This window comes from Rhipicephalus microplus, chromosome 3 (genome assembly GCF_043290135.1).
Source record: "Rhipicephalus microplus isolate Deutch F79 chromosome 3, USDA_Rmic, whole genome shotgun sequence".
Taxonomy (NCBI): Eukaryota; Metazoa; Arthropoda; class Arachnida; order Ixodida; family Ixodidae; genus Rhipicephalus; species Rhipicephalus microplus.
In genome coordinates, this window is record NC_134702.1 from 259706715 (window position 1) to 259733857 (window position 27143).

A 27143-nucleotide genomic window follows, 5' to 3' on the forward strand; every position below is an offset into this window, starting at 1 on the left:
CGGAAAATTTGTGACCTGGGCCTAAGCTGCCCCCGAGGAGGACCGGAGACCCTGTCTCGTCCCCGCGTCGCGGGCTTGCTGGTCGGCCCACAGTTGATCCTGAAGGTTTGAGCTGTGCAGTGCAGCTGTCCACCACGCCACAGCCTCTTCTGGCGAGTCTGCATTTACTTCTGCTAAAACTGCACATTCCCAGAGAGTGTGCCTAAGTGACGAGTGAGTCCAGCCGCACAATTTTCAAGCATTATCTGGATAGACATTTGCGTAAATCCTCTTAAAATTAATGGGGTTGGGGAAGGTTTGGGTTAGCGATTGCCTTCAAACTACCGCTACAGATCTGTCTGGTTTGAAGCTTGGTGTTGGATAAATATGCCTAGATTTTTTATAAAAGTTCGTAAGTTCGCATTATCGCGTCATTCTATTCCTCTCTGTCCAGCCCTCCACAGGATGCCCATCCCTTGAAGAGGACCTTTTTACGCAAGCCCGGAAAGTGAGATTTCGCGCTACCAGCGCTGCAGCAACTAAAGTCGCTGCTGTGTTGTTTTGTCCTCTCAGGGGCTGCACGGTTTTTTCAATGTTTGTTGGACCATGCCAAGCCTACCTTGTCGTCTCCTTGTTGCTAACAGCCCTGAGTTCCAATTGCTGCCAGCTTCCTTGAGTTGGCTTTCGCAAGAGCAGTCACTAGGGCATAGGTAGAATCTATCTGGAGCACTCACGACAGTTGTGCATCTTTGAAGCCAACAAGGAATATGTTGCGGATTGTTCGCTGTCAGAATTCTGTAAATTCACAGAGGTCAGCAAGCTCGTGCAGGGTGGTCACAAAATTGCCCATGCTTTCTATGGACTCTTGCTTTCAGGGGGGAGGAGGAAATGTGTGCTTTTATTGACGAAATTTTTCATGGCCACAAAGTGGTCATCAAACTTTTTTTCACAGTCTCGCAGCATCAAGTCTGCTCTTTGGTAAGGCCAAAAGCCTGAAAAGTTTTCCTGGCTTGGTGCACAAAAGCATTCGCACCTGAGCTTTCTCCGTTCTGTCGTTGAGCTCCAACGGCATCGGACGACATGACCTATTCTGGCCATTCTGAAGTTCACTCAAAGTTGAACGGCGTCAGGGGTGGCGTGCCTGCCACTGGTAAAGCTGCCGTCATGCATGCCGAACACAGCGTGAGTGTTGCAATGGGAGCTAAGAATGGGAGGACCATCCCACTTCTGACACCATGTTGTATCCGCTTTTAGCCGAGTGGAACGATGTGCTTGAGACGCCACTCCGATGTCACTACCTAAAGGAAGCCCCATGTTTATTCACAGCCGCCTTTAATCACTTTACACTAGTGATCTCATAGTGTTGCACCCTAGTCCTTGGTCCGAACAGAGGTAAATATAATGCTACAATAATGGCAACACACTAATGCCAACAGCAATGGCTTCAACCCATTGCTTGGGGAGTCTTTATTGGTCAGAAAAACTGCCATTTATTGGAAGCATATTCATATTCGGGATTAACAGTTCATGCTATAGCTGTACTATGTGTTTTTCTTTTTTTTAACGTATGAACACGCTGTTTTTCTCTTTTGCACTAGCAAATAGTATTCAAAAAGAAAGCATTGGTAGTTGTTTATATTGCCACCATTGATGAACGAGCCGCTGTGGCTCATACTCGTTTTGGGTTGCGAAGGAGAACATTTTCATTGCTCTGGTTCAGGTGAACTCCTGGCTTCAGGTCTCGTTTTGCTCGTGACATTACTGGTGGAGGTGCTGGGTACGTGTACTTCACTGTGTCGGCCATCGTGGAGACAGCTACATCTCTCAGAGCAAGAAGCAGCCGCCGCCTGCGTGGGTTACCCCCTGAATTTGGTCCCTTGGCATCGAAACCCAGAAAGATGGCAACTCCGATGACAAGCCAGGCGGTCCAAACCAGCGATGCCCATGGTTCTCTTCTCGCTCATGTTTTTCACGGGCCACAGACACCAAAGCCGTTCCATGGAGACATCTTCCAGGATGTTGATGACTGGCTCGACCACTTTGATCGGGTTGCCAGTATCAACGAATGGGACGATGTTCGCAAGCTGCACCGAGTTTACTTCTACTTGGAGAATTCTGCGAAGACGTGGTACGAGAACCACGAGGGCTCCTTTGCAATCTGGCAAGAGTTTAGCCGTCAGCTCCGTGACGCCTATCGCAACACTGAGAGGAAGGAGAGGGCTGAACAAGCCATATCCTGCAGAAACCAGCAGCCGAACGAACGAGTATTCATGTTTGTCGAGGACATGCTTCGTCTCTTCAAGCGCGCGGACCCTGCCATGCCCGAGGAAAAGAAGGTGCGGCATTTGATGCGCGGAGTAACAGAACGGCTTTTCGCTGGGCTCGTGCGCAATTCACCGACGACAGTCGCCCAGTTCATCAGTGAGGCGACCGCTATGGAACGTACGCTGCAGCAGCGGTCGTCACAATACGAATGCCAGGTCCCGGCCACCGCATGCTCTATCGGCTCTGACAGCGAGAGACAGGCCCTCGCAGACTTCATTCTAAGTATTGTTCGGAACGAATTGCGACAGCGTCAGCCTGTGGGTCTTATCAACCAGTGTCCGGAACGAATTGCGACAGCTTCAGGCAGTGGGTCCCATCAACCTGTGTCAGCCCTCGCGGATGTAATCAGACAAGAAGTCCGGCAGGCCGTCACACCCCTGGCCCCAATCGCACCACCAATTCCCGAGGCCCCAGTCCTGACATACGCAGCGGCATTGCGATCTCCTGTGCCACCGGCTACAGATCCTGCTATGCGGCCAAGGTACCAGGCAATGCAGTCATTCCACGACACTGCTCCGAGCCCGCCTCTCGGCTCAAGGTTGCCGAGCACACCCACCTATCTGCCGTCTACCTCAAGACAAAGTGGCAGCAAGGCAAGCACGTGGTGCACCTCAGATAACCGTCCGCTCTGCTATCACTGCGGTGAAGCAGGTCACGTATACAAAAACTGTCAATACCGGCAACTAGGTCTCCGCCGCTTCCATCCTGATGCTCGGTGCCCGCGCTACTGTGAGCGCCCCCGCAAAATCGAAGCCTATCTCACGGGCCAGCGAACTCCTTCGACTATTCAGCACCACCAGTCGAGATCACCGTCGCCTCGCCGGTCTACGTCACCCAGTTTGCCCTCATCGTTTTCCGCTTCTTTCAGAAGCCGGTCGCCAAGTCCCCGCAGAGGAAACTAGGAACGGCGACTTCTGAGGGTGAAGTCACGGCCCGGCGAACTGTAAAAGACCCTCCTTCGACCCAACGACCAAATGAGGACCATTCCGGTTTCGCAGTGTTCTCCGACAGCAGAAAGATTGTTTCTGCCGAAATCGCCGTCTTCGTCGAACAATCATGCTGTGAATGCCCTCGTCGACACCGGTGCCGACTATTCCGTAATGAGCGTCACACTGTCATCTGAACTGAGGAAGGTTACCACACCATGGCAAGGACCCCAGTTGCGCATGGCAGGTAGACTTCTGGTGAAGCCTACCGGTATGTGCACGGCACGCATTCATATACGTACGTCGACATTTGCGGGCTCTTTCCTCGTATTGCACGTGTGCTCTCGGCCAGTCATTCTGAGAATGGACTTCCTTCGTGAATACGGCGCCGTCATCGACCTCCATGAATTACTTGTGTCGTTTGAGGATTCTTTTTGCGCTGCAACTGACAGTACACAATTCCGGAAAGGAGCGCTCCGTGTTACCGACGAATCTCTGACTCTCCCCCTTCGAAGCAGCGTCTTTGTCGAAGTAGAATTAGGACAGGACGTGTCTGACGCGGTAATTGCAGAGGCCAATTTGTCTCTCCTTATTTCACGACAAATCTGTGTTGCCCGAGGAATCATTCAGCCTAGCAATAGGCATGTTCACCTGCTGGTCACGAACTTCAGCGACGAATATTGTCACCTAACGAGACACACTGCAATTGCATATTGTGAAGAACTTGCCGATGCCGATGATTCGTCTACGTTAGCTTCATTTTCATTGAATGGCCATCCTGCCGAGGCCTTCGCGAGCACTCTCGACGTAAGCAAGAGACTACGTTTGGCTCAACGAGAAAGCCTTTTGCGTATACTCAGCTCATTTCAAGACTGCTTTGCCACTACGTCAAAGGTCAAACAGACACCACTTGCTCAGCATCGTATCATCACGGAACCCACCGAGAGACCCATCCGACAACACGCCTATAGGGTGTCGCAAAAAGAGCAAGACGCTATACGTGACCAAGTCCAGCAGATGTTTCAGGACGACGTCATCCAGCCATCGACCAGTCCCTGGGCTTCGCCAGTTGTGCTACTAAAGAAGAACGACAGTACGTTGCGTTTTTGCGTTGATAACTGTAAACTGAACAAGGTCACCAAAAAGGACGTTTATCGTCTACCCCGGATAGATGACTCATTGAACCGTATACGCAACGCTAAATATTTTTCCTCCATGGATTTGTGTAGCGGCTACTGGCGAATCGCAGTGGATGAGCGCGACGGGGAAAAGACGGCGTTTATTACTCCCGACGGCCTGTTTGAGTTTAAAGTGTTGCCTATTGGTCTATGCTCAGCGCCAGCTACTTTCCAAAGAATGATGGATACGGTTCTTGCGGAGCTCAAATGGCAATCATGTCTTGTTTACCTTGATGACGTCGTGGTCTTTGCAAGACACATTTGAACAACACGTCCAACGCCTTCATGCAATACTTCAGGCAATCAGAACAGCGGGGCTTTCTCTCAAACCCCAGAAATGTCATTTTGGATATGAAGAACTGGAGTTCCTTGGTCACGTTGTGAGCCATGCCGGCATCCGCCCAGATCCGGAGAAAACCCGCGCTGTTGCCGCCTTTCCCGTGCCCACAAATAAGCGCGACCTACACCGATTTTCGTGGCTCTGTGCGTATTATAGGTGCTTTGTCACAAATTTTTCGAAGATTGCTGAACTCCTCAACAAGCTTACAAAAGACGGTGTCTCGTTTGTTTGGGGTCCCGATCAGTGTCATGGGTTCGACACCCTCCAAAATCTCCTCCAAGCTCCGCCTGTACTGGGTCATTTTGACGAAAGTGCTGGCACAGAATCACACACTGACGCCAGCAACGTTGGACTAGGAGCGGTATTAGTTCAGCGGCATAATGGTGTAGAGCGCGTGATCGCTTATGCGAGCAGAACGTTATCCCCAGCGGAGAAAAGCTATTCTGCAACCGAAAAGGAATGCCTCGCTGTTGTCTGGGCCATAACAAAGTTCCCCCCATACTTGTATGGCCGCCCATTCAGGGTAGTTAGCGACCACCAGTCCCTTTGTTGGCTCGCAAATCTCAAAGATCCCTCAGGTCGTCTAGCACGATGGAGCCTTCGGCTACAAAATTTTGATGTCACTATCGTCCACAAATCTGGGTGAAAACACACCGACGCCGACTGTCTCTGACGTGCACCGGTCGAAAATGCCAACACTGACCTTGAAGACACCACACTTTTCTTTCTGCCGTATCAGCAACCTGCTTGGCTGAGCAACAGCGTCACGACTCGGAGCTCATTTCGCTCATTGACTACTTGGAAGGACGCAATTCCCACCCTCCTTGAAGCTTTGCACGCTCGCTATCCTCTTTTTGTTTCCACGATGGAGTGCTTTACAAAAAGAACTTTCATCCTACACAAGCTATGTATCTGCTTGTTGCACCAACGACGCTTCGTGGTGACATTCTACGTGCGTGTCATGATGAGCCATCGTCTGGAAACTTCGGCTATACGCGCATGCTGCAACGAATTCAACGCTCCTACTACTGGCCACATCTCGCAAAAACTGTGAAGCACTACGTTCGCACATGTCGCGACTGTCAGCAACATAAGATTCCACCTTTACGACCAGCGGGACTACTGCAACCAATAGGCCCACCAAAGGCGCCCTTTTATCAGATTGGCATGGACTTGCTGGGGTCGTTCCCCACGTCTTCGTCTGGAAACCAGTGGATTGTGGTCGCTACCAACTACTTAACACGCTACTGTGAAACCAAGGCACTTCCAAAAGTTACCGCAGCAGATGTCGCCCAATTTTTCTTTAACAGCATCGTCCTACGTCACGGTGCTTCAGCTGTCGTCATAACTGATCGTGGGACAGCTTTCACCGCAGAGATGCTGCAGGAAGTCTTGCGATTAAGTGGCACGGAACATCGTAAAACAACGGCTTACCACCCGCAAGCAAACAGGCTGACTGAACGACTCAATAAAACAATTTCAGACATGCTGTCAATGTATGTGGACATCGATCACAAGAACTGGGACAACATACTTCCCTACATAACTTTTGCATATAACACTGCTGTTCAAGGAAGTACCGGTTTCACACCTTTTGGCTTAGTTCACGGTTGCGAGGTCACGACGATGCTCGACGCCATGCTTCTGCCCGACAACTTAAGAATATACCACACGGATGCCGCTAAATTCGCGCAGTGTGCAGAAGAGGCCCGTCAACTTGCTCGTCACCGTATTCAACATCATCAAACCGCAGACGCGCGCCTCTACAATCTTCGTCACCGTGAAGTTATTTTCAAGCCCGGTGATGAAGTCTGGTTGTGGACCCCTAGCCGACAACATGGCGGTTCAGAAAAGCTTCTTCGCCGCTACTTCGGCCCTTACAAGGTCGTACGGCGTCTCAGCGACGTCACTTACGAGGTTCTCCCAGAAGGCACTTCGAGACGTTCCCGTTTCACCCCGAAAACTGAAGTTGTTCATGTTCACGGCTCAAACCATACTTTTCGCGCTGTGAATCGCCAGTGAGTGACTGACTTTATTGGTAACTTCGCGTCTTTCTATTTGTTTCGTCCCTTCCTTACATTATTTCCTATTTTTCTTATTTCTCATTTAACTCTTGGCTCCACAACCAACTACAATATTCCGCCTTACGCCATTGATTTTGCTTGCATGGTAATTTTCATCTCATTTTCTTTTCTTTTTTGCCTTCATGTACAGCATCGAGACAATGCTTCTTGGGAGAGGGGGTAATGCCACCATTGATGAACGAGCCGCTGTGGCTCATACTCGTTTCGGGCTGTGAAGAAGAAGAGAACATTTTTATTGCTCTGGTTCAGGTGAACTCCTGGCTGCAGGTCTCGTTTTACTCGTGACAATATTAAATGTTCCATCACTTACGAGCTTAAAGGGGCCCTGAAATGCTTTTTCAAGTAACCACGGAATGAATTCACTGGAAAAGCTTATTGCCAACGGCGCAAAAATTTTAAGAATCCATCGAGTGCGAGTGGTGTTACAAAGATTTCTAGCATGCTGCAATTGCATTCTCTCTTCTCTCGTCTCGACAAAAGCGCTGGAAGCTGAGCAGGGAGGGATGGCAAGGCTACAGAAAAACGACACACATGCCTCATGACATTGAGCACTTTTTTTTTTTTTCGAATGCGCCGTTTTTTCGGTGTGATCGCGCGTGCACGTGTAGACAAGTCACAGCCTCCCACCGCGATTTCTGTGACAAACAAGCGCGCCATGTTCAAGTCAGCCAATGGCTGATAAATAGGTAATTCACGTGTGATTTTTGGGAATATAACGTGATTTGTTGAGAGAAGAGAAAGCAATTTTTAGCTGACTTTGATGATTTATTGTGAATTCTAGGCCATGTGCTGTGCTATATTATTTGGCTCGTGTGTTGTCGGGAGCCTCTACTACCGATCGGCAGCGTTTTCTGGCCATGCTCAAAAAGTGTTGCAGGGCCCCTTTTATGTGGCACAAATGTTGGGCAGAACGTGGTCTGCGTATATACAGTGAAACCTCGTTAACCCAGTCACACTATCACACATTATTGGTCACACTATTGCAATATGTTGTGAAGAGTAGTCCCTGGTGGCACTAATTGTGGCTCTGTGTGTGTGGTGCAGCAGCAGCAGGATGCAGCATGTGTGCTGCTTCGACGAGCACAGCTGTTGCAGCAGTCGGGACGGCATGGAGACTTCATCGAGACTGCCAAGCTGCTTCACGAAGCACACTGCCCACCCATACAGACCCCCAACGAGTACACAGGTGAGCTGTGCTCAGTGGGTGACATGCAGGGGGGTCTCTGAGGCAAAGTAAAACATACTATGCTGTATGGCCCAATGGTGTGTCGTGATGTCGAGGCCTGCCTTTTCACTGCTCAGTGCAATCGGCGACAGTTTTCTTACTAATTGTCCAGGAGTTGTGTTTCACAATTCTTTTGCAAATGGATAGAGGCTGATTTGCACCTGACAAACTGAAGTGAAAAGCAGAAATTTGAAGTCGTCACAGCTGCAATACTACACTGAACAGTAAATTGTTTGTGTCGAGTGCAGCAGTCGATGTATTTTTGGGATGATCATGCTTTGAAAGACGCAGTGATATTTTGCTGAACAAACTTGAGATTCAGCGAGAAGGTGCATAGCTATCGAGAATAATGAGCGTAAATAACAAGACAAGTATTTTTTGAAGTGAAAACGTATTTGACATGGCATTTGACTGAGTGCGCATGAGTATTTTTCTGGACATAGTTCTGGGTGAAGCCTCATGTAAAGTTAGATCAGAGTAGCACCCATTCTGTCTCCTATTCTCGTGAACCTTGACTACAAATTTTTCAGTGTTGACAATGGGTACCACATAATCATTCACACACAAGAGCATGCGGCGTGAAATTGTGACATATAGTAGACTCCTTTTAAATGAAACCTGAAGGGACCAAGAAAATGTGTTTCTTTTATGAGGAGTTTTGTTTATTGAGAGATAAAGAGGGGTATAATATTCAAGTACGAAACCAAACATATTGTGGGCAGTTGTTCCTTTTAAGCAGCAATTTCATTTAAGAGAATTTCGTTTAATAGGAGTTAACTGCATGTAAAAACTGGGAACAGTACACCATCACCATCACCATCAGCATGACTATGCCCACAGCAGGGCAGAGGCCTCTCCCATGATCCGCCAATCAACCCAGTCTTGTGCTTTCTCTTGCCACGTTATTCTTGCGAACTTTTTAATCTCGTCGGCCCACCTAACTTTCTGTCTTCTCTTCGTGCGTTTGCCTTCTCTGAGAATCCAGTCAGTTACCCTTAAAGACCAACGGTTATCCTGCCTACATGCTAAATGCCTGCCCCATGTCTATTCCTTCTTCTTTATTTAAAATATGATATCCTTAACGACAATTTGTTCTCTAACCCACTCTGCCCTCTTCTGGTCTCTTAAACGTTACACCTATCATTTTTCTTTCCATCACTCGCCGCGTCATCCTCGATTTAGGCTGTACGCTCTTTGTAAGCCTCCAGATGTCTGCTCCGTAGGTAAGTACTGGCAAGATTCAGCTGCTTTACCTTCTTCCTTGAGGGTTAGTGGCAGATCCATGATTTCAGAAGGCTTACCGTATGTGATCCACCCCATCCTTATTCTTCTAGTTGTTTCATTCTTATGGTTCATCGCTGCGGTTTCTACCTGTCCTAAGTAGACATATTCCTTTACAACTTCCAGCGTCTCTCCACCTATCGCAAAGTGCTGTTTTCTGCGAAGACTGTTGCACATTACTTAAGTTTTCTGCATATCAGTTTTAAGATTTACCGTATAAACCAGAATATAAGTCGAGATATTTTCAATAAAACAACGAGCTAAAGTCGCTCCTCGTCTTATATAGCAGTATCTAGCCGACAGTGCACCGCTGTCTGGCAACATGTGGCTTGCATCTGCATCAGAAGCTGGACACGGCCATATTTACAATCAAATCCAATAGCAGGTTATTGTTTTTTTTCTCTCTTGTCTGTTTCTTTGTGTTAGTGATTTGCCTCTGATCTGTTCTAAGTTTTCGCTCCGCTTGACATTGTTTCAATTTTAGTGGTCTTTTTTTCGTTCACTGAATATGAGTAGCAATACGAGAAGGCAGTACTCAGCTGCGTTTAAACTAGAGGTTGTTGAGTTCGCAGAAGCAAATGGGAATATGGCTGCTCAGCACCGTTTTGGTGTATTAGAAAAAAGCGTGCGCTATCGGAGGGTGCAGAAAAGGAAGCTGCAGATGTGCAACCCTCGGAAAATGTCATTTCGTGGGTGAAGTGTGGTTCCTCCGCAGCTGGAGAATACGCAAGAGAACTTTGTGTGAGAAGTTCATGCGTGCTCGCTGCCAGTGACAGTGGATACCATTCGCAAAAAATCTGTGGAACTCGCTCGAGAAGCAGGGCTCACGAGAGAAGAGTTTCGTGCGCCAAACTCTTGGGTGCGTCGATTCATGAGACGCAAAGGACTTTCTTTCCGGTGGCGCATATCCATCTGTCATAAGTTTCCAGACAAGTTCGAGGACAACCTTATAAACTTTCAGGTATTCGTGAACCGGCTTTGGGAGCAAAACAACTACATAATGGGGCAGATTGACATTGCCGATGAGACCCCGGTGTGGTTTGACAGGCCTTCATCAACCATGATCATGTAGTATAGCGCCAAGGATATGAAGCTGTTGTCCACTGGCAACGAGCACTCAAGCTTCACCGTAATTCTGGCATGCATGGCAGATGGTAGAAAGCTTCCACCCTTCATCATTTTGAAAGGTAAGATAATGCCAAAGGAAGTGTACCCGCCCGGTGATGTCGTTTGGGTCAACAAAAAGGGATACATGGACGAGGCCATGATGCTCGAATAGATACGATTAGTCTGGAACCGTCAGCCAGGTGCACTCCTGCGTCTTTGCAGCATGCTGGTGTTAGATGCGTTTGGCAGTCACTGAACCGACGCTGTGAAGCGCGCACTGGGCGATGGAAAAACGGAGCTCACCGTGATACCAGGTGGTATGACATCCACCCTCTAACCGATCGACATTGTGCTAAACAAGCCGTTTAAGAACTGAGTGCGGCTGGAGTACCAAAAGTGGATGTCCGGCAACAACTCAAGGACACCGACGGGCCGCCTACAGAGGCCTCAACTTGCGACTTCGTGGCTGGGTGCTTTCCGCCTGGTGTTCCTTGCCAAATTCCATAGTGGAAAATGCTTTTAAGAAATGTTCCATGAGCAACTCTCTGTATGGCACGGACGACAACGCATGGTGAGAGGCGGCTAGCGACAAACTCTCGTCTTCAGAAGACAGTGGTGCTTCGTCTGACGAATAGGAACAGTTGCGATGGTGGTTGAGGGGAGCTCTGACGATCGGGGTGCGGTGCGCCCTATTCGCAAATAAATGTCGTTCGGCAATTTTTGGTTGTTTTTCTTTTTTTTTTTTTTTTTGGTAACGTGAACTTGGGGGGCTCGACCTATATTCCCACTCGACCTATAATCTGGTTTATATGATTTCTTCCTGCTTTCTGTGTCCAGTTCTATAATCATGAGCTGTAATTTGTTCCCGAGTTACTCATCAAGGCAATGTCATCAGCGAATCGCAGGTTACTAAGATACTGCCCATGAACTCTTATTCCTAACTCTTCCCAATTCAGGGTCCTGAAAACCTCGTGTAAACATGCAATTGGAGAGATCGTGTCTCTCTGCCTTATACCTTCCTTTATTGGGATTCTGTCTCTTTCTTTATGGAGAACTATGGTGCCTGTGGATCCACTGTAGATTTCTTACAGTGTGCTTATGTAGGGTTCTTTGATGCCCTGATTCTGTAGTGCCTGCATTACTGCTGTTGTCTCTACTGAATCGAACACCTTCTCATATTCTATGAAAGCTGTTTATAGGGGTTGGTTGTATTTTGCCCATTTCTGTGTTAGCTGATTGATAGTATGGATTCGGTCAATTGTTGAGTAGCTTGTTTGAAATCCTGCTTGTTCCTTTGGTCGATTGAACTCTAATGTCACCTTAATTCTATTAGCTATTATTTTTGAAAATATTTTGTAGAGAACGTACACTAAGCTGATCAGCTTGTAATTTTTTCAAGTCCTTGACATCTGAAAGACTACCAGGGGGACGCCGTCTCGTGTGGATGTGAAAACATTGGCTCCGCGTTCGAAAATGTTTTTGGACAGTTTTTCGTGCATTTGTGAGCGACTTTTGGTGCCAGTCGACGCATAAAACCGCACGGACTACATCGATACTATGTATTTCACTGTGGGTGAGCTTTTTGACCTTTTTTCAAGACTCTTCTGGTTGCCCATCTGCTCAGCTGGGCGCGCTAGGCTGAGGCTACGGCTGAGCGGCTGCCGGCCCTTCTCTGAAGGGTGTTTCAGCACTCTACGCACGGAATGTCTATGCAAGTCTCTGTCGATGGGGAGGATATCACTCCCGATGATCTTCAAGATTCTGGATGGTCTGTGGCTACCACTAAACGTTAAATTTCATGGGACGCATACTCTCAGGACCGAGATGCAAGCAAGCGTCTCCATGCACGGCGACGCGTGGTCGCCTCAGCGCTCCTGGGCTGTGGTGAAGAAGCGTCTTATAGCTGCTTCTGGACTTCCTCACCTTCCAAGAGATCACCATCGAGTCATCGTGACACCTAGAAATGGCCTGGACATGAGAACTTTCAGTCAAATTAAGTTCGCAAAGGCACTCGCAGTGGCTGCAGCGCTCAGTCAGGAAGAAGTCACGGAAGACGTTGTATGCTCGAATATGATGCAGAACATTGCAGTTATAAGCACTCCAGCGGAGAGGAACGCCAAAACGTATTCCAAGATCACCGCCATTACTCTCGGTACCGCCGGTTTTGATGTTAGTGCCTACCGAGCTGCCCCCGATGACACCTGCAAAGGTATCATCTGGGGTGTTGACGCGGACATTGGTCAAGAACAACTTTATTCACTTTTTGTACACCCAAGGAAATCGACTGCACTGCAAGTGAAAAGAATCAAGAATCCCACCACGGTGATCATCCTCTTTGACGGACTAAATGTCGCGAATTACGTCATATGTGGAAATAGTTTGGTTCGCTGCACCCTGTATCGTCGACAGACGGATGTCTGTTATGCCTGTGCAAAGCTAGGTCATCGAGCAGATGTTTGTTCCCATTCAAAGGAGGCGGTCTGTAGAGGGTGTGGTATGTAATCTCCTTCTGAGGATCACGTCTGCACTCCAGAATGCAAGTTGTGTGGGGGTCCACATCTCACGGCAGACAAGATGTGTAAGTATCATTTCCAAGTGCCCTACATAGTCCGTCGACGAAGACGAGAGCGACGGATGCAATATACGATGGAATTTGCGGAACAAGACGCCGACGACATGAACTTCACAGATGTTGGAGGAGACTTCCTATCGCTACCAGCCGCTACAGGCGGCCGCGCTACGACTGAGCGCCCGAGCAGCAGCTGGCGCCCGCGTGACGTCAGCCAACAGCTACAACCACTGTGAGGGCGATCCCGTTCCAGAGGCAGAGCAAGGGGCCGTTCGAGATCCAGAGGACATTCTAGATCCAAGGGCCATTCTAACTCACGGGTGCCTACCGTCCGCAATGGTGTGCAGCAAGGAAATCATCACCAGACCTGGGCATCCAAGATCAAGGGCTCCCAACCACAGGTAAAGGGGGGCACCAATCCAGAGCAACACTCAGATATATATGCACAGATGCAAAGGGAAAATGCTAATCTCAGGGCCATTGTCGAGCAACTCAGGGCTGAAATAGCCAACTTAAGGAAATCACAGCAGGCTTCGTCTCTGTCTCTTTCAAACACAGTTCCCTGTACAGAGACCACATCGGATGCGAGTCACGATGAGGTACCCATGGACGTCCATCCAGGGGCAAAACCAACAAAAAGGAGAGCACTAGCACAACTGGCCAATAACGAGGACAGAGATTTCAAAACAGAGGTCAAGGATACCTTGAATGATATCAAAAATGCTCTCGGGGCGGTGGTCGAGTCGATTGCGGTACTGGACAGCAGAGTCACAAAGATCGAGGCTGACGAAGTTAAAGCTTTACAATCTGCTGAGGCTACTCCGGTCCAAGTAATACCTAAGGTCAGGATCGTGCAGAGGGTGGCAACCCGTAGTGTCTCTCAGGAGAGAGCTTTCGAGAGTCCCAACAATGGCGGGACACCTTAACAATTTCGTAATTTGGCAGTGGAACTGCTGGGGCTTCCCATCAAAGAAAGCAGCTCTCCAGCAGTATATTAAATCCCAGCCAATTCGACCACATGTTATTATGCTACAGGAGATGCTTACGGAAACAATAAGCCTGCCAGGCTACACCCATCACATCACGAAACCTCCAGATGGCCGCGGTATCTGCACGTTTGTGTGCAAGAAGTGCACTTACATTGAGCACAATTTGCACATGGCAAATAGCAAGATTGAACACTCTCTTTTAGAAATTATACCTGGCAGCAACCTTAAAGATAGCATTTTCATACTCCACATATATAGCTCTCCAAAAGGCAGGCACCATCGCTTCACCTCATTGTTATCGAAAGCCGCTACGATCGCTAGGAAAGTGGACACACCCATAGTTATAGCGGGAGATTTCAACGCACCCCATCAAGCTTGGGGCTACCCTCGCACCACTGCCAAGGGAGCCGAGCTCTGGCAAGCGGTATCGGATCTGAATCTTACTTTGGTCACTGACCTCACGTTTTCTACCTGCACTGGAAATTCTTGCTCTAGGGATACTACCCCAGACCTCACCTTTGTCGCAACCACGGGGGAGGTATCACGGTTAAACTTGGGAGAAAACTTGGGGAGCGACCATTATATTGTGAGTACGACATTACAAATACAAGCAAAACTCCCTAAAGCTTTCAAATTCACAGATTGGGATCTCTTCCGTAAAATCAGAGCGGATAGCGCAGAGGAGATTAATGACTCACCGAATTTCGACAAGTGGCTGTCTCAGCTGGTCGAAGACGTCAAGTTGGCCACCAAAACGATAGAGACTGATCTTCTGGTCAATAAAATGGATAGCAGACTTGCTCATTTTCTTAAGGCTAAAAGCGCCCTCCTAGCCAGCTGGAAAGCACACCGTATGAATTGAAGACTGCGAAAACGCATCGCAAGTCTTAACCAGGAAATAATGACTTACTGTCAGACGCTGGAAAAACAGTATTGGGACGAGATTTGCAACAAGGTGGATGGTCAGATGAAAGTTGGGGGAAAATGGAACCTCCTCAAACACCTGCTGCAAGGAGACCAAATCTAAATCCAACCAGATGCGCTTGGTAGACCGAATACTGCACTCAAAAGGTTAAATCAGACACAGAAATAACGAAGTGTCTGGCACAGAGATACCTCCCTTTGGACACAACCCGGCCTTCTTCTGGCTACGCGCAATACACGGGATCACCAGCCTTCGATTTGGACAAGCCCTTCCAGGAAGCAAAGGTCCGGACCAGCTTAAACAATCTTAATGGAAACTCCAGCCCAGGCCTGGATGGCATTACAAACAAGACACTACGCAATTTATACAATGACTCTGTCACCTAACTCGCCAAAGAAACCAATTGTATTTGGGAGACGGGGACTTTCCCTGAGCAATGGAAAAAGGCGTCGGTTATTCTCATACCTAAACCTGGCCGGATTCCCAGTTTTACTAACTTACGACCCATTTCAATGACGTCCTGTATAGGCAATGTTGCCGAGCATGTCTTCAACGATCGAATATCAAAGTACAAAGAGAAGACTAACCTGTTCCCGTACAACATGGTAGGTTTTAGACCACACCTATCTACTCAGGACGTCATGAAAATGCTGAAGCATCACATCTTAGATCAGGAGACAAAAGACGTTAGAGCTATTCTCGGTCTGGATCTTGAAAAGGCCTTTTACAATGTCTCGCACTCCCACATACTTGCCTCCATTTCTTCTCTCAACTTAGGAGCCAACTTTCACAAGTTCACCAGCTCGTTCCTCAGGAATAGAAAAGCCACTATACAGCTTGGGGATCTCAAGTCTGAGCCCTACGATCTCGGTTCCTTCGGCACCCCGCAGGGCTCTGTCATCTCCCCACTGCTTTTTAACATTGCAATGTGCGGCCTTGCTGCAAAGCTCTCAAACCAAGAAGGCATCAAGTTCGCCATCTACGTGGACGACATCACCATATGAAGTGTCGGTGGCTTGGAGGGCTCTGTGGAGAGCTGTCTTCAAGAGGTCGTAGACTGTGTTGAAGTCTACATAAATGAAATGGGCCTCAAGCTTTCGCCAGCAAAGTCCGAACTTCTCTTATATCGACCCACGAGACGGGGACCCAAACCCAAAAACTGGCAACCACTGGCCGACATCGACATTAGGCTGCACACGGCATCGGGGCAGCGTATTGCAAGGGTGGACTTCATACGCGTTCTGGGCATGATTATCGAGGCTAATGGACAGAATGGCCGCACGATCGACCGTCTGACTTCTAAGGTGGAAGGGGTCATCCGACTAATCTCACGCATTTCCAACAGTCGGGGTGGTCTTCGAGAGCACAACCTTCTCAGACTATTCCATGCATTCTTGATGAGCCACATAAGCTATGTCGCATCAATGCACAGGTGGCAACTCCATGAAAGGAATAAATTGAACATCCTCATAAGGAAAAGCATCAAGAAAATTCTTGGCATTCTTATGCCCACAAGCACTGAGAACCTTATGAAACTTGGAGTCCACAACACGCTTGAAGAAGTTATCGAGGCTCAACAAACGGCACAGGTTGCCAGGCTTTCGATCACACCAGCGGGGAGAAAGATTCTGGTTGACACTGGACGCTCAAAGTGCAAAATACGCCGCTCGATGATTATATACGCTCTCGCATCAAAGTGTGCCCCCTTCCACGAAATATGAATTCACAGTACAACGCGGGCAGGCGTGTCGCTCAAGCCTCCTCTCTTTTAGCTCAAGCTCACAAACACTCGTCTGTTTCAGGCTTTGTTGATGCCGCCCAGTATGGCGTTTCCGCTTGCTTTGCGGTAGTACCGGAGATACTAAGGGTCACATTTTATCTTCGGCGTCGGTTCGAACCACTTCTTGTTACAAAGCAGAACAGATGGCCATTGCACTAGCACTCCTTGATCCACAAAGGACTGTTATTTATATGGACTCTAAATCCGCTGCTAGGGCCTTCGCTTCTGGTTCTGTGTGCAAGGAAGTTTTGAGAACTCTCGCTCACAAGGAACTCACCCACCACACTATTATTTGGTTCCCTGCTCACCTTGGCTTGAGGGTCGGAGGCCTTCCCAATGTCAACGAGCTAGCCCACTCTAAGGCGCGAGGCTTCACTTACCGCACCGGGACTTGTGCTTCTCAAACAGAGGAGTAAGCCCCCAGCCTTCATTTTAGGGACATTTTGACTACCTTCAACGAGATCACGAAGCATTATCAATCAGGCCGTAGGGCCTTTCCATTGCCACACGAAAAGTTGTCTATGCCACAGGCAATCTCTCTTCGCATGCTTCAGACGGGAACATACCCTAGCCTCGTAACCTATAGCCATTACTCCGATACTTCAGAACTTTGTCTGGACTGCCAGAATAGCAGTGATTTTAACCACATGCTCTGGAGGTGCCCCTCTTTACAAAGAAAAAATGAAGAATTTTCTGAGAACTCCTTTCATTTAATGCTCACGAGTCCGGTTCTCATACAACAACTCAAGGCTGTCCAGAAGGCCCACAATGCGACGGTGAGGCTGGGCCTCCCCGTCCCAACGTGGGAGGGGCCCGCGATCCTACCCCTATAAAACGGAGGTGGAATCCTTCAGGACCCCAATAAAAGTTTTCCATCCATCCATCCATCCTTGACATCTCCTTTCTTATGAATTAAGATGATGTTGGCGTTCTTCCAAGATTCTGGTACCCTTCTTGTCAATAGACGCTTCAATGGCCAGTTTTTCTAACACGATTTTTCCGCCATCTTTCAGGACGTTCGTTGTTACCTTATCCTCACCAGCGGCTTTGCCTCTTTGCATTCCTTCTACAGCTTTCTTTACTTCCCTTGTCGTTACTGGTAGGATGTCGAATTCCTCGGGTCCATTATTGTTTCTCACAATATCATTCTGGTTCTTTTGACTTCTATACAGCTCTCTGTAGAACTCCTGTGCCATCTCAACTATCCTATTCATATTGGTTATGACATTGTTCCTCAATGTATACATCCAATTTTCGCCTATGCACAAGTTTGCCTTCGTAGCTTTAGGCTTCTGCTGCTTTTTACAGCTTGCTCAATTCTCTCCACGTTATACCTTCTGATGTTGGCTACCTCACGCCTATTTTTTCGGTTGCATTTGAGGATTTCATAGTTTGTGGTCCCTTAATGAGATTTTTCGTCTCCTGAGAAGGTTTGCCTGTGTCCTGTCTAGTGACTTTTCCTCCGACTTACATAGCACACTCTTTGATGATACCAGCAAGATCATCATTCATTGTGTCAACGCTAACATCTGTTACCTTGTTTAGTGCCTCGAATCTATTCTGAAGCGAAACTCTGTCATCTGAGCGAAACGAGTCATGTGAAGTTGAGAGCTGACAGGCAGTAAGGTAGTATTATACAATTATAAAAAATTGCAACAGTACCCCCTTACTTAGAGATAGCGCAGCAGTCTAGCATGGAATGACAAAATTCGGTTAAAATGGAGATGGTCCGGACCAATTGCAATCAGGGACAGACTGGTCTTTGGGACCAAAGAGTGACAACAACATTCACTTTTTAAATTGACATATTTGGTTTCTGCAAGTATCTCTCTGAATATTTTTACACATCAGGAAGTGCAAATTTTTTTGTAATGTCATTGCAACATTCCAGGTTCTTGGTGCTGTTAACATGCAGAACCTGCAAAAAAATGTGGAACCGACTTCAAGGCTTCTTTATAATTTGCCAGCACCCGTGTTAGAAGCTCTGCTACGAATTCATGAACACCTTCATGAGGATTGCAAAACATGCACACCATGATTGTTGCTTTTTGAAGAAGCGGTGTTTTTTCATTTTTTTCCATTTTTCTAAAAAAAAAAGTAAATTTACGACTGTTCAGTTTTGACGCCTCAATATCTCTGCAGCTAAAGCAGGTACAACAATAATTCTTTTTGCAATGGAAACCTGTATGTGTGTAGAATGCAAGTATGGGAGCAGAATTTAGAGCACAAGTCTTTTTAATTAACTACTCATCAAAATTGTACCACAATTCCAACTGCTTCTGAAAATGAATGGTTAATTTTACTGTAAAATAACCAAGAAAGGCATAAAAACAAAAAAAAACTCTTGCATACTTTTAATCTATAGTCATTAGTCTATGGCGGCCTTAAAGAATAGGGGGTGAGCTTAAGTTATCTCAGGGACAAGATGAGCTACACAAAAAATAGTGAAATATTTGAAATAAGCAGGAAAACTTCATAATCCTGTGCAGTTTGATCAAGATTACCGAAGAAATAAACAAAAAAAATGTCTGAGACCAGTGTGCTCCCTTAAAACACATGATGAAGGAATTGTTAAGAAAAAAAAAAGAGTTCTGGGGTGTGGCCCCACTGGCGACCAGCTGCCGGTAATGCACTTCCTCACCAGAGCTGGATTGGCCACCCTGGTGCAATACCTTGCCTCAACCTCCCATGATTACAGCAATTAACCCTTGGCTCTCAGTCCCCAGCGGCTGTGAAGCAACTGTCCAAGGCGGGGGTCAGACCTGCAACACAGCGGAGGGTGCTAAGAATCTCTGGGTCCGGGCAGCCCACCATCGGAATCTGAACTTGGCTTCGTTCAACACTAGAACTCTGTCTAGTGAGACTAGTCTAGCTGTGCTACTCGAGGAATTAGAGGGTGTTCATTGGATATAATAGGGTTCAGCAAAGTTAGGAGGAGACATGATGCTTATACAGTGCTGGAGAAAGGCCACGTCCTGTGCTACCCTGGATTAAATGACAGAAGAGAACTTGGGGTGGGGTTTCTTATACACAAGGTAATTGCTGGCATCAAAGAATACTATAGCATCAATGAGAGGGCGGCAAATATCATAATTAAGTTCAACAAAAGGTACAAGATGAAAGTGGTACAGGGGAACGTGCCTACATCGAGCCTTGATGATCATATGGTTGAACTCTTCTATGAAGACGTTGACTCAGCCCTTAATAAAGCAAAGACGCAGTATACTATGCTGATGGGCGACTTTAAGGCCAAAGCAGGCAAGAAACAGGCCGGAGACCATGCAGTGGGAGAACATGGCATCGGCTCTAGAAATGTGAGAGGGGAGTTATTAGGAAAGTAATAATTTACGGATCTTGAACATCTTCTTCAGAAAACGGCCTAACCGTAAGTGGACATGGCAAAGTCGTTATGACGAAACTAAATATGAAATAGACTCCATTATGTGTGCACACCCTTGCATTTTACGGGATGTAAAAGTACTTGGCAAGATTCGATGCAGTGATCATGGTATGGTAAGAGTACGTATTCACCTAGGTTTAGAAACGTAAAGGCATAAACTGATCCGCAAGAAACCAATTAATGAACTATCGGTGAGATAGAAAGTACACAAAACAGTACCGGCCCTCTGTAATGTCAACTGCACTGATTTGTTATAAACGTTCACTGCATATGCTACATGCGTTACTTTCTGTCAAATCTATGCAAAATTCTGAGCACAGAAAAGAGTCAATAGAACAAAACAGCCATTCAGTTTTTAGAATATTGATGAGAATGTAAAACTGTCGACATTGCTTTTGTAAACTATATTAGAGACTTGCAAGCTCGGGAGGGCTGAATCTTCAAATAAAAGAAAATGTTTAAATACAAGGCCTCCAAATGGCTGTGCCTGCCTTGTTGCTTTAGCATGCCTCTCCATTGGTCCTAGCCTCGCTCTGAGAGAGCGTTGTCTGCTGCTCGTGCATCGCACGGTCACGGCTGTTGGCAATAAATAATGACACGTTTGCACTTGTTGTTTGTACGCGATCATTTAAAGTATAATTACGCTTTAGTTTGGCATATGCAGGTGAAGCCTTAATATTCAGATTATGATAGCACACTGCGCTTGTCGCAAGCATCGCAAGCACACATCTCCAACCGACTCTGTCTAGCGTTGACTACTGAAGCCGGCGATTATAGATTTTGCGTATCAGCACTTAACACATTTTAGATGAAGACAGCCGCAGGAAGGCTCTTTGTACTCGCACTTGAGCATGCCATAATTTTAACCGTCGGATAGCATAACATAACCAGTAAAACAAGGTTCAGTGATGTGAAAGAAAAACTGTATAACCTGAGAAACCCTGAAACTGTTAATAAATAATTTACTTGCTTCATTTTCTGACTGCTGTATGCTGCCTGCATTAAGAAATGACTGCATTTCTTTTTTATAGCAATTCAAGAGCAGTTGCATTTTCTATTTTGCTAGTGTCCACAGCTCACCAGGTTATTATGCAGTAACTTATGAGAAAAAAAGTCATGGCTTTGTCACAAAGACAAAGCAATGAACGCGATAGCAACAAATGCAAAAATCACACACAGAATAGCAAGCAAATAGAAATGTGCCCCATAGTTCTTATGCATAAATGACGCACAAAACGTACTCACAGGTACAGATGAATGCAAATAAGCGTCTCAGTTGTTACTTCGCTGTGTATGAAAAGCGTGCCCTTTTCGCGAATGGAGACTGCATCGATTGCAGTGACCTTTGTGCATCCGGTAACTACAACAGAATCATTCGAATGAAAGCCCAAAGCCAGTCAAGACGCATGATCCTTCCCACCGCGAGATAAGGGTGCGCGAGTGAGCATCGCCCCTTCCTCTCCGCAGTGCAAAATACGCGTTGGAGATGAGAGCCGGGGCCGCCACGTCGTGACAATGTGGCAATACGCGCTCATTGCGCCATCTTGCTGGTAATGCTGAAATCACGATAGTTCGCCTGGGATGGCCATCAGCAGCGGTAAGTGGTAGATATAGATAGCTGGCTGTTTGAACGTTCAAGGAAGTGCTCCTCCATGGCTCAGTGGTTAACGTCTCGCACTCATGATTCAGAGGTTCCACGTGCTGGAGTCTTTTTTCTTGATTATGTTTCTATCCTGTGGTTTCATATACATAAATATGTTGAGTATCTATATCTTATACGGTGAGTGACGGCAACGCCAATGTAGATGACGACGCGGATGTCGATGCCAAACCCAGCGGTGAAATCCTGCTGAGAGTGTCCATATCATTGCTATGGCAATAAAAATTGTGGCATGTTGTTTCTGCGGCACTAAGGTGAAACTTTATCATTATAGTGTCCATGCTTGTAGATTCTTCTTTTTACTTTGTTTATTGGCCTCTGTTGCAGGTGAAGGCATGAGTGGTTGTCGGTGGATTCTGAGAAGCAAGGTTAAAAAGTGCAGCTTGCAGAACTTAGATTATTACTGTAGTTCTTTCTACTTGTTTTTTTTTTTTTTTTTTTTTTTTTTTTGCAACAGAGGCAGTGTCTGAGCACTAGGGCTGTGGTGTTCAGCATCAGGGTGAGCCTTGCTTTTGTTATCCTCATTGGTGAGGGTGACATATAGCAGCGGTGTAACAGCATGCAAAAGAAGAAACTGCCTGTGATGAGTGTAGTGTGCACGTTAGGTGAGTGCTTTGAAAAGGTGCGCGACAATAAAAATGAAAAGACAAGCAGTGCGTGCGCAAACAGGAGCCGGGCAAAGACGAGATTGAGGAACATTGGCATGAGAGCGCTACGTCAACAACATGAGACGAAAGTGGCCCAATCAGTAATTACCATAGAGATTTCAGAGGCCAATGACTTCTGAACAAGGCAGCCGGAAAAGCCCCAATGGGAAATCAACGAGTCGACCCGAGGAGTGCCACGGCAGTCGGCAAGGGGCAAGGTGGTTCATTCGGGCTAAAGGAGTGGGAGGCAGCTGGCCAGCGTCACGGTTTGTCCCGAGTGCCTGGCAGAAGTCAAGAGTCAGAGCGGCCTGCTTTGCTTGACCTCAAGCTTCGACGGTCCACGAAGCGAGTGGGAGGATGCCGCAGCCACTGGGTCCGCTGTCAAACGTTAGCCTGAGTGTTTGGCTGTGGCCTCTGATCCGTGCGTCCGAGGTCAAGACTGCCTGACTTCATCGGTTCTGTCTTCAGAACCTACCTGCTCCGTTGTGCTTTCATCTGAGTGTGGCCCTGCTCTCTGCCGGATTCATCCTCTGATGGCCTCACCGAGCATGTATCTGCTTGCTGTAAGCGTCTGCGACACCTCAGTATACCAGCACTCACCAGAGATACTTTCGATTACGGTTGGACTAGACTCGTTTTTGCGTCTTGCTAGGAAGCGCAGTCACTATTACAAAGAACACACAACATAAGCGCTTGTGTTGTGTGTTCTTTGTAATAGTGGCTGCGCTTCCTAGCAAGATGGATCCTTACCAACTCGCCCGATACAATTGTTTATTGAGTTTCATTTTTGCGACTGCTTAGAGCTCTGTACACAAGTTGTCAGATGTTTTGTTATCATCAGTGCATGTTGACAAGATGGCAGCCTCAAGAAAATCTTGCCACCACTTCACACCATCACTTTTATTGCCAAGGAAGTTTATTCAGTGCTTGATTCCTTTGCACCAACTGTGTACAATCACTCGCCAACATTGCATTGCATAGTAACTCTGCTCACTGACACCATGCTAGGCCTAATGGCTTCGGCAGGGTTAGTGAGAAGACTTTGGCATTGGACAATGGGTTGACGGCCCGTAAGCCGCAATCACTATAGATTGAGCTGCTTGGGGAGCCTGTGCTATGGTAACTGTATGTTTTAAGCAAATGATATTGGTATACAGTGCAAACTATATGTAATGTGTTCATAGCAGCTTTTAATGTGAAGTGTGAGAATGAACTGTTTTCGTAACATAGTGTGGACTAATTGTTTCAGCCATGTTTACGACGAGCACCTATCGTGGTCGCACGGAAGCTTTGCGAGAACTGTACCAGCAGCGGAACTTCACTCCATTCAGTGAGTAGCACTTATGTTCCTTGCTTGACCAGCAACAAACTCACCATTTCCTGCTATACACAGACTGGCTGACAGCAGACACTGGTGTCTCCGTAGACGAGCTGTACCAGTGCTTTCTTGAGGTAGGTGGCACTCTAGTGCAGCATTCACTGTGCTACACCCACTCAGGCTTTTGTCAAGAGCCACTCATGCTCTGTGATAGCTCACTTCAATAACCAGTCTTTGTACTACTGCTTCAATGCTACAGGCTTAATAGGTAAATATTTAATTTTGCTAAATGCAGAAATACCATGGGGGTGCTCTTATGACATTGTTCAGAACAGTGCAGTACTCACTTAGAAGTACTACATCAAAATTTGAACATAGGAAGGCTAGTTGTGGCTGTTAATCTTGTGCGTCAAAATACTCAATCTTTTTTGTTGCAGATACACTTCAATCTGTTAATAAACTACAGAAATCATGGAGAAGCATGGAGAGAACTTTGTCTTTATTTTTCAAAAGATTACTGCTCAACTGCAGCAAAATATGAGCTGAGAAAGAACTATAATTTTCTAGTATTTATTTAAACATCTGCTTTACTGTAGTCTTGCATAGCAAGGGTTTTTTAGATGCGAAGCAGCTCATGGTTGGGGCTTGTCTCTTGTCTAGCGGAGCGCCCACTAGACGGATCTGCGGTGTAGCGCTCAATCTATTCCGGTGCATGCTCTGGTAAGAGTGGAGAACGCTAGCGGCACTATGCTGCTCTGTATAATAAAAGCGCTTACTGCGCTCTCTTTCACACCCAGCGTAGTAGTATGAAGGAAGACATGGGCCCGAGTGTGGCGGAGGCGACGATGGCTGTGTTCGCAACCACGAACATCTACAATTATGTATGAAGAACACATTTTCACCGAACTACTACTCAGAGTTTCCTTTACGGGGAAATGTGTGTTTTTGATGGAAATTCGTGCCCATAAAAGGGAAGTGAATTATAGAGTACGTAGTAGCTTAATTTCAATTAAAAGTAATTTTGAGCCGCTAAACATGGCCATGCAACCGAAACATGTATGGATTATTCCTCCAGACTTCAGTGTTTCGCCCAGTGGTTAAATCTAGTCGCTACATCTCCTATGCACAATGTAACCCCAAGTAGCTGCTGAAAAGAAAGAAAGAAAGGGAGGGAGGGAGTGACAAAAAGGAAAGAAAGCATGTCACATTTCTGAGGTTAGGCTATTGTGCCGAGGATATCGGAGCCTACTTGGTTGCTCGCCTTTCTAGCCAAGGGACTGCAGAAGTGTTGTTGAAGTACACAATGACCTTGATCTTGCCTCATAGAACATTGCCTGGTGATTTGCTTTCCCTTTGCGGGGAGGTGACAAGTGCTTGGCAGTGTATGTGTGTTTGACTATTTCACGTGACACTGGTTGAACCATAGGATAACAATGGACCTTTTTGAGAGGCTAATGTGCCCATACAAAGTGTTGATGATTTGACGTGTGTCATGTTTTTGGCAGGTCACAAGGCTAAACAGCTTCTATGCACAGGGGGTGACAGGTGCTAGTTGAGAGGTACCATGCATCGTTCGCAAATCACCCTGAAAAACACCGAGCCGGCAAAATTTTTTTACCAGTGCTTGGTGATAACTTTGGAGGCCATGGACCCCCAGTTTCGACTTCGGCAGTCTCCATGGAGGCACTGTTCAGACATGAAAAAAGGCCCATTGACATGTTTGTGGATACATTGCTAGCAAGTTTGTGGAAAACAAAGCTGCTCACATATGCGCAGTTACTATTTTGTAAGCCATCAGTTAGCGAGCCATATTTCCCCAACTGCAGGAAAAGTGTGAATGGCTGCATGAGTTTTAGCATTCCCAGCTGCACGTAGCAAAACAAACGTCACAAGTCCCGAGGCCTTGTGAAGTTTGAAAACATGATTTTCAGTACGTCGTATTCTAAAAAAAAAGTGTGTTTGCTAGCATAATAATTACACTTGCATAGTGGTAACACACATGTGGTGTATGATCATTGTGTCCTTGAAAGTCATTGATGTGATGTCATTCGCTTGTTTTAGTGGGCGGTTGGGACGTTAAACCCCACAAATCAATCAATTGATTTAGTGGGCAGTGACTGATATAGAATAGATGTAGCTGGAATAAAGCTTGGAATGCGCTATGTAGACAAGATATGCATCATTTACCTCTAACAAAGCTAAACATTAGCAAATAATCTGTTTGCTTATGCAGATCATGTTATATATCATTTTATAGGCACCTTGCCTTCACTGACCAAAGCGCGACATAACTCATTTACCCTCTCGATGTCACCAGCATCAGCCGCCATAGACACCTAGAAAATGAGGCGTTCACAGAAAACGTAGATGGGCTCAAGCATGTCCTTCCGATGAACCTTTTTTCAACGAGTGCTCACTGGGTTTTAAGATTAGAAAAAAAAGAATTGGAATCTTGAAAAAAAAAAAATGCTGTGCGTGAGTTTTCGCAATGGTCATCCCATATGTTGGTGTTATGAGTACTCACACATGTGAGCAAAGCAATCGTTTTGTGTGATCGCCTCATATACATGGGTTGCACATGACGTTGTTTCTAACTGACAACACTAGCAACCGTCATGTTTGTCAACATTGAGTCAGGCTGCGCATGCAGCTTACCGCCGCATGGGAGCTTGTTGGAGTCATTTGGGAGATGTGGCTATTAGCCACTGTAATACGGTGAATAAAAATGTGCACGCGCTTTGCCTGTTGTACTTCGAAGAGCTTGTGTAGGTAAACAACTAGTGTAGGTAACCGAGCGAAATTTGAATTGTGTGATGGCATCGACCCGTACGAACTGCGCATCCGTAAGGAGGCTACACCAAATGTCGATCTGCTGCTTTCCGTGACACACGGCGACATCGTAAACTATTGGTAGTTTCGACAAGTCATGTCATGCTGCAACAAATGAAGGCCTAAAAGTCTCTGGATGGCCACAGCTACTTCACGTGCGGATGGGTGAAGACTGAAGAGCATAGCAACAAAGCAGCTTTCATCACGTTGTGTACGTCGTCGTTCTAAGCAAGGATAATTACGACGCTATTTCAGGTTACGTACGAGGTAAAACTTCGTCTTTTTCAAGACGCATGAGCTTCAACAGGATTCTGTTGTGAGGTGTGCAAACTTGTGAGGCATCGTGGTGGGGGAAATTTTGTTGTTGTTTGGGGGAGGTGCTAATTCTCCTTTTGCACACTCCTGCCTATGCCATTGCCAGTTTTTGCTCATATCAGTAGTGTCACAATGCTTGGTTTATTTTCCTCTCGTGAGCCACGGTTTCGTGGGATCTACTGCTGATGGTTCATTAGGCTCTGGTTCTGCGTCTATGGCTGGCAGTTCGAGCGATGTTCCCAACTCCGCGGACGGCAGGCCTGCTG

General features: G+C 46.8%; 1 protein-coding gene across 2 annotated transcripts in view; it reads left to right on the forward strand.

The window, feature by feature from the left end:
• Positions 1-27143, forward strand: part of LOC119168498 (general transcription factor 3C polypeptide 3) — a 223399-nt gene that overhangs the window by 140619 nt on the left and 55637 nt on the right. The window contains exons 13-15 of one of the 2 annotated variants that reach the window (XM_037419903.2): positions 7877-8018; positions 23665-23745; positions 23809-23867. In XM_037419903.2, the coding sequence (XP_037275800.2) occupies positions 7877-8018; positions 23665-23745; positions 23809-23867 (282 nt within the window). The remainder of the gene's footprint in view (positions 1-7876; positions 8019-23664; positions 23746-23808; positions 23868-27143) is intronic. The other variant, XM_037419907.2, reaches the window with a different exon arrangement.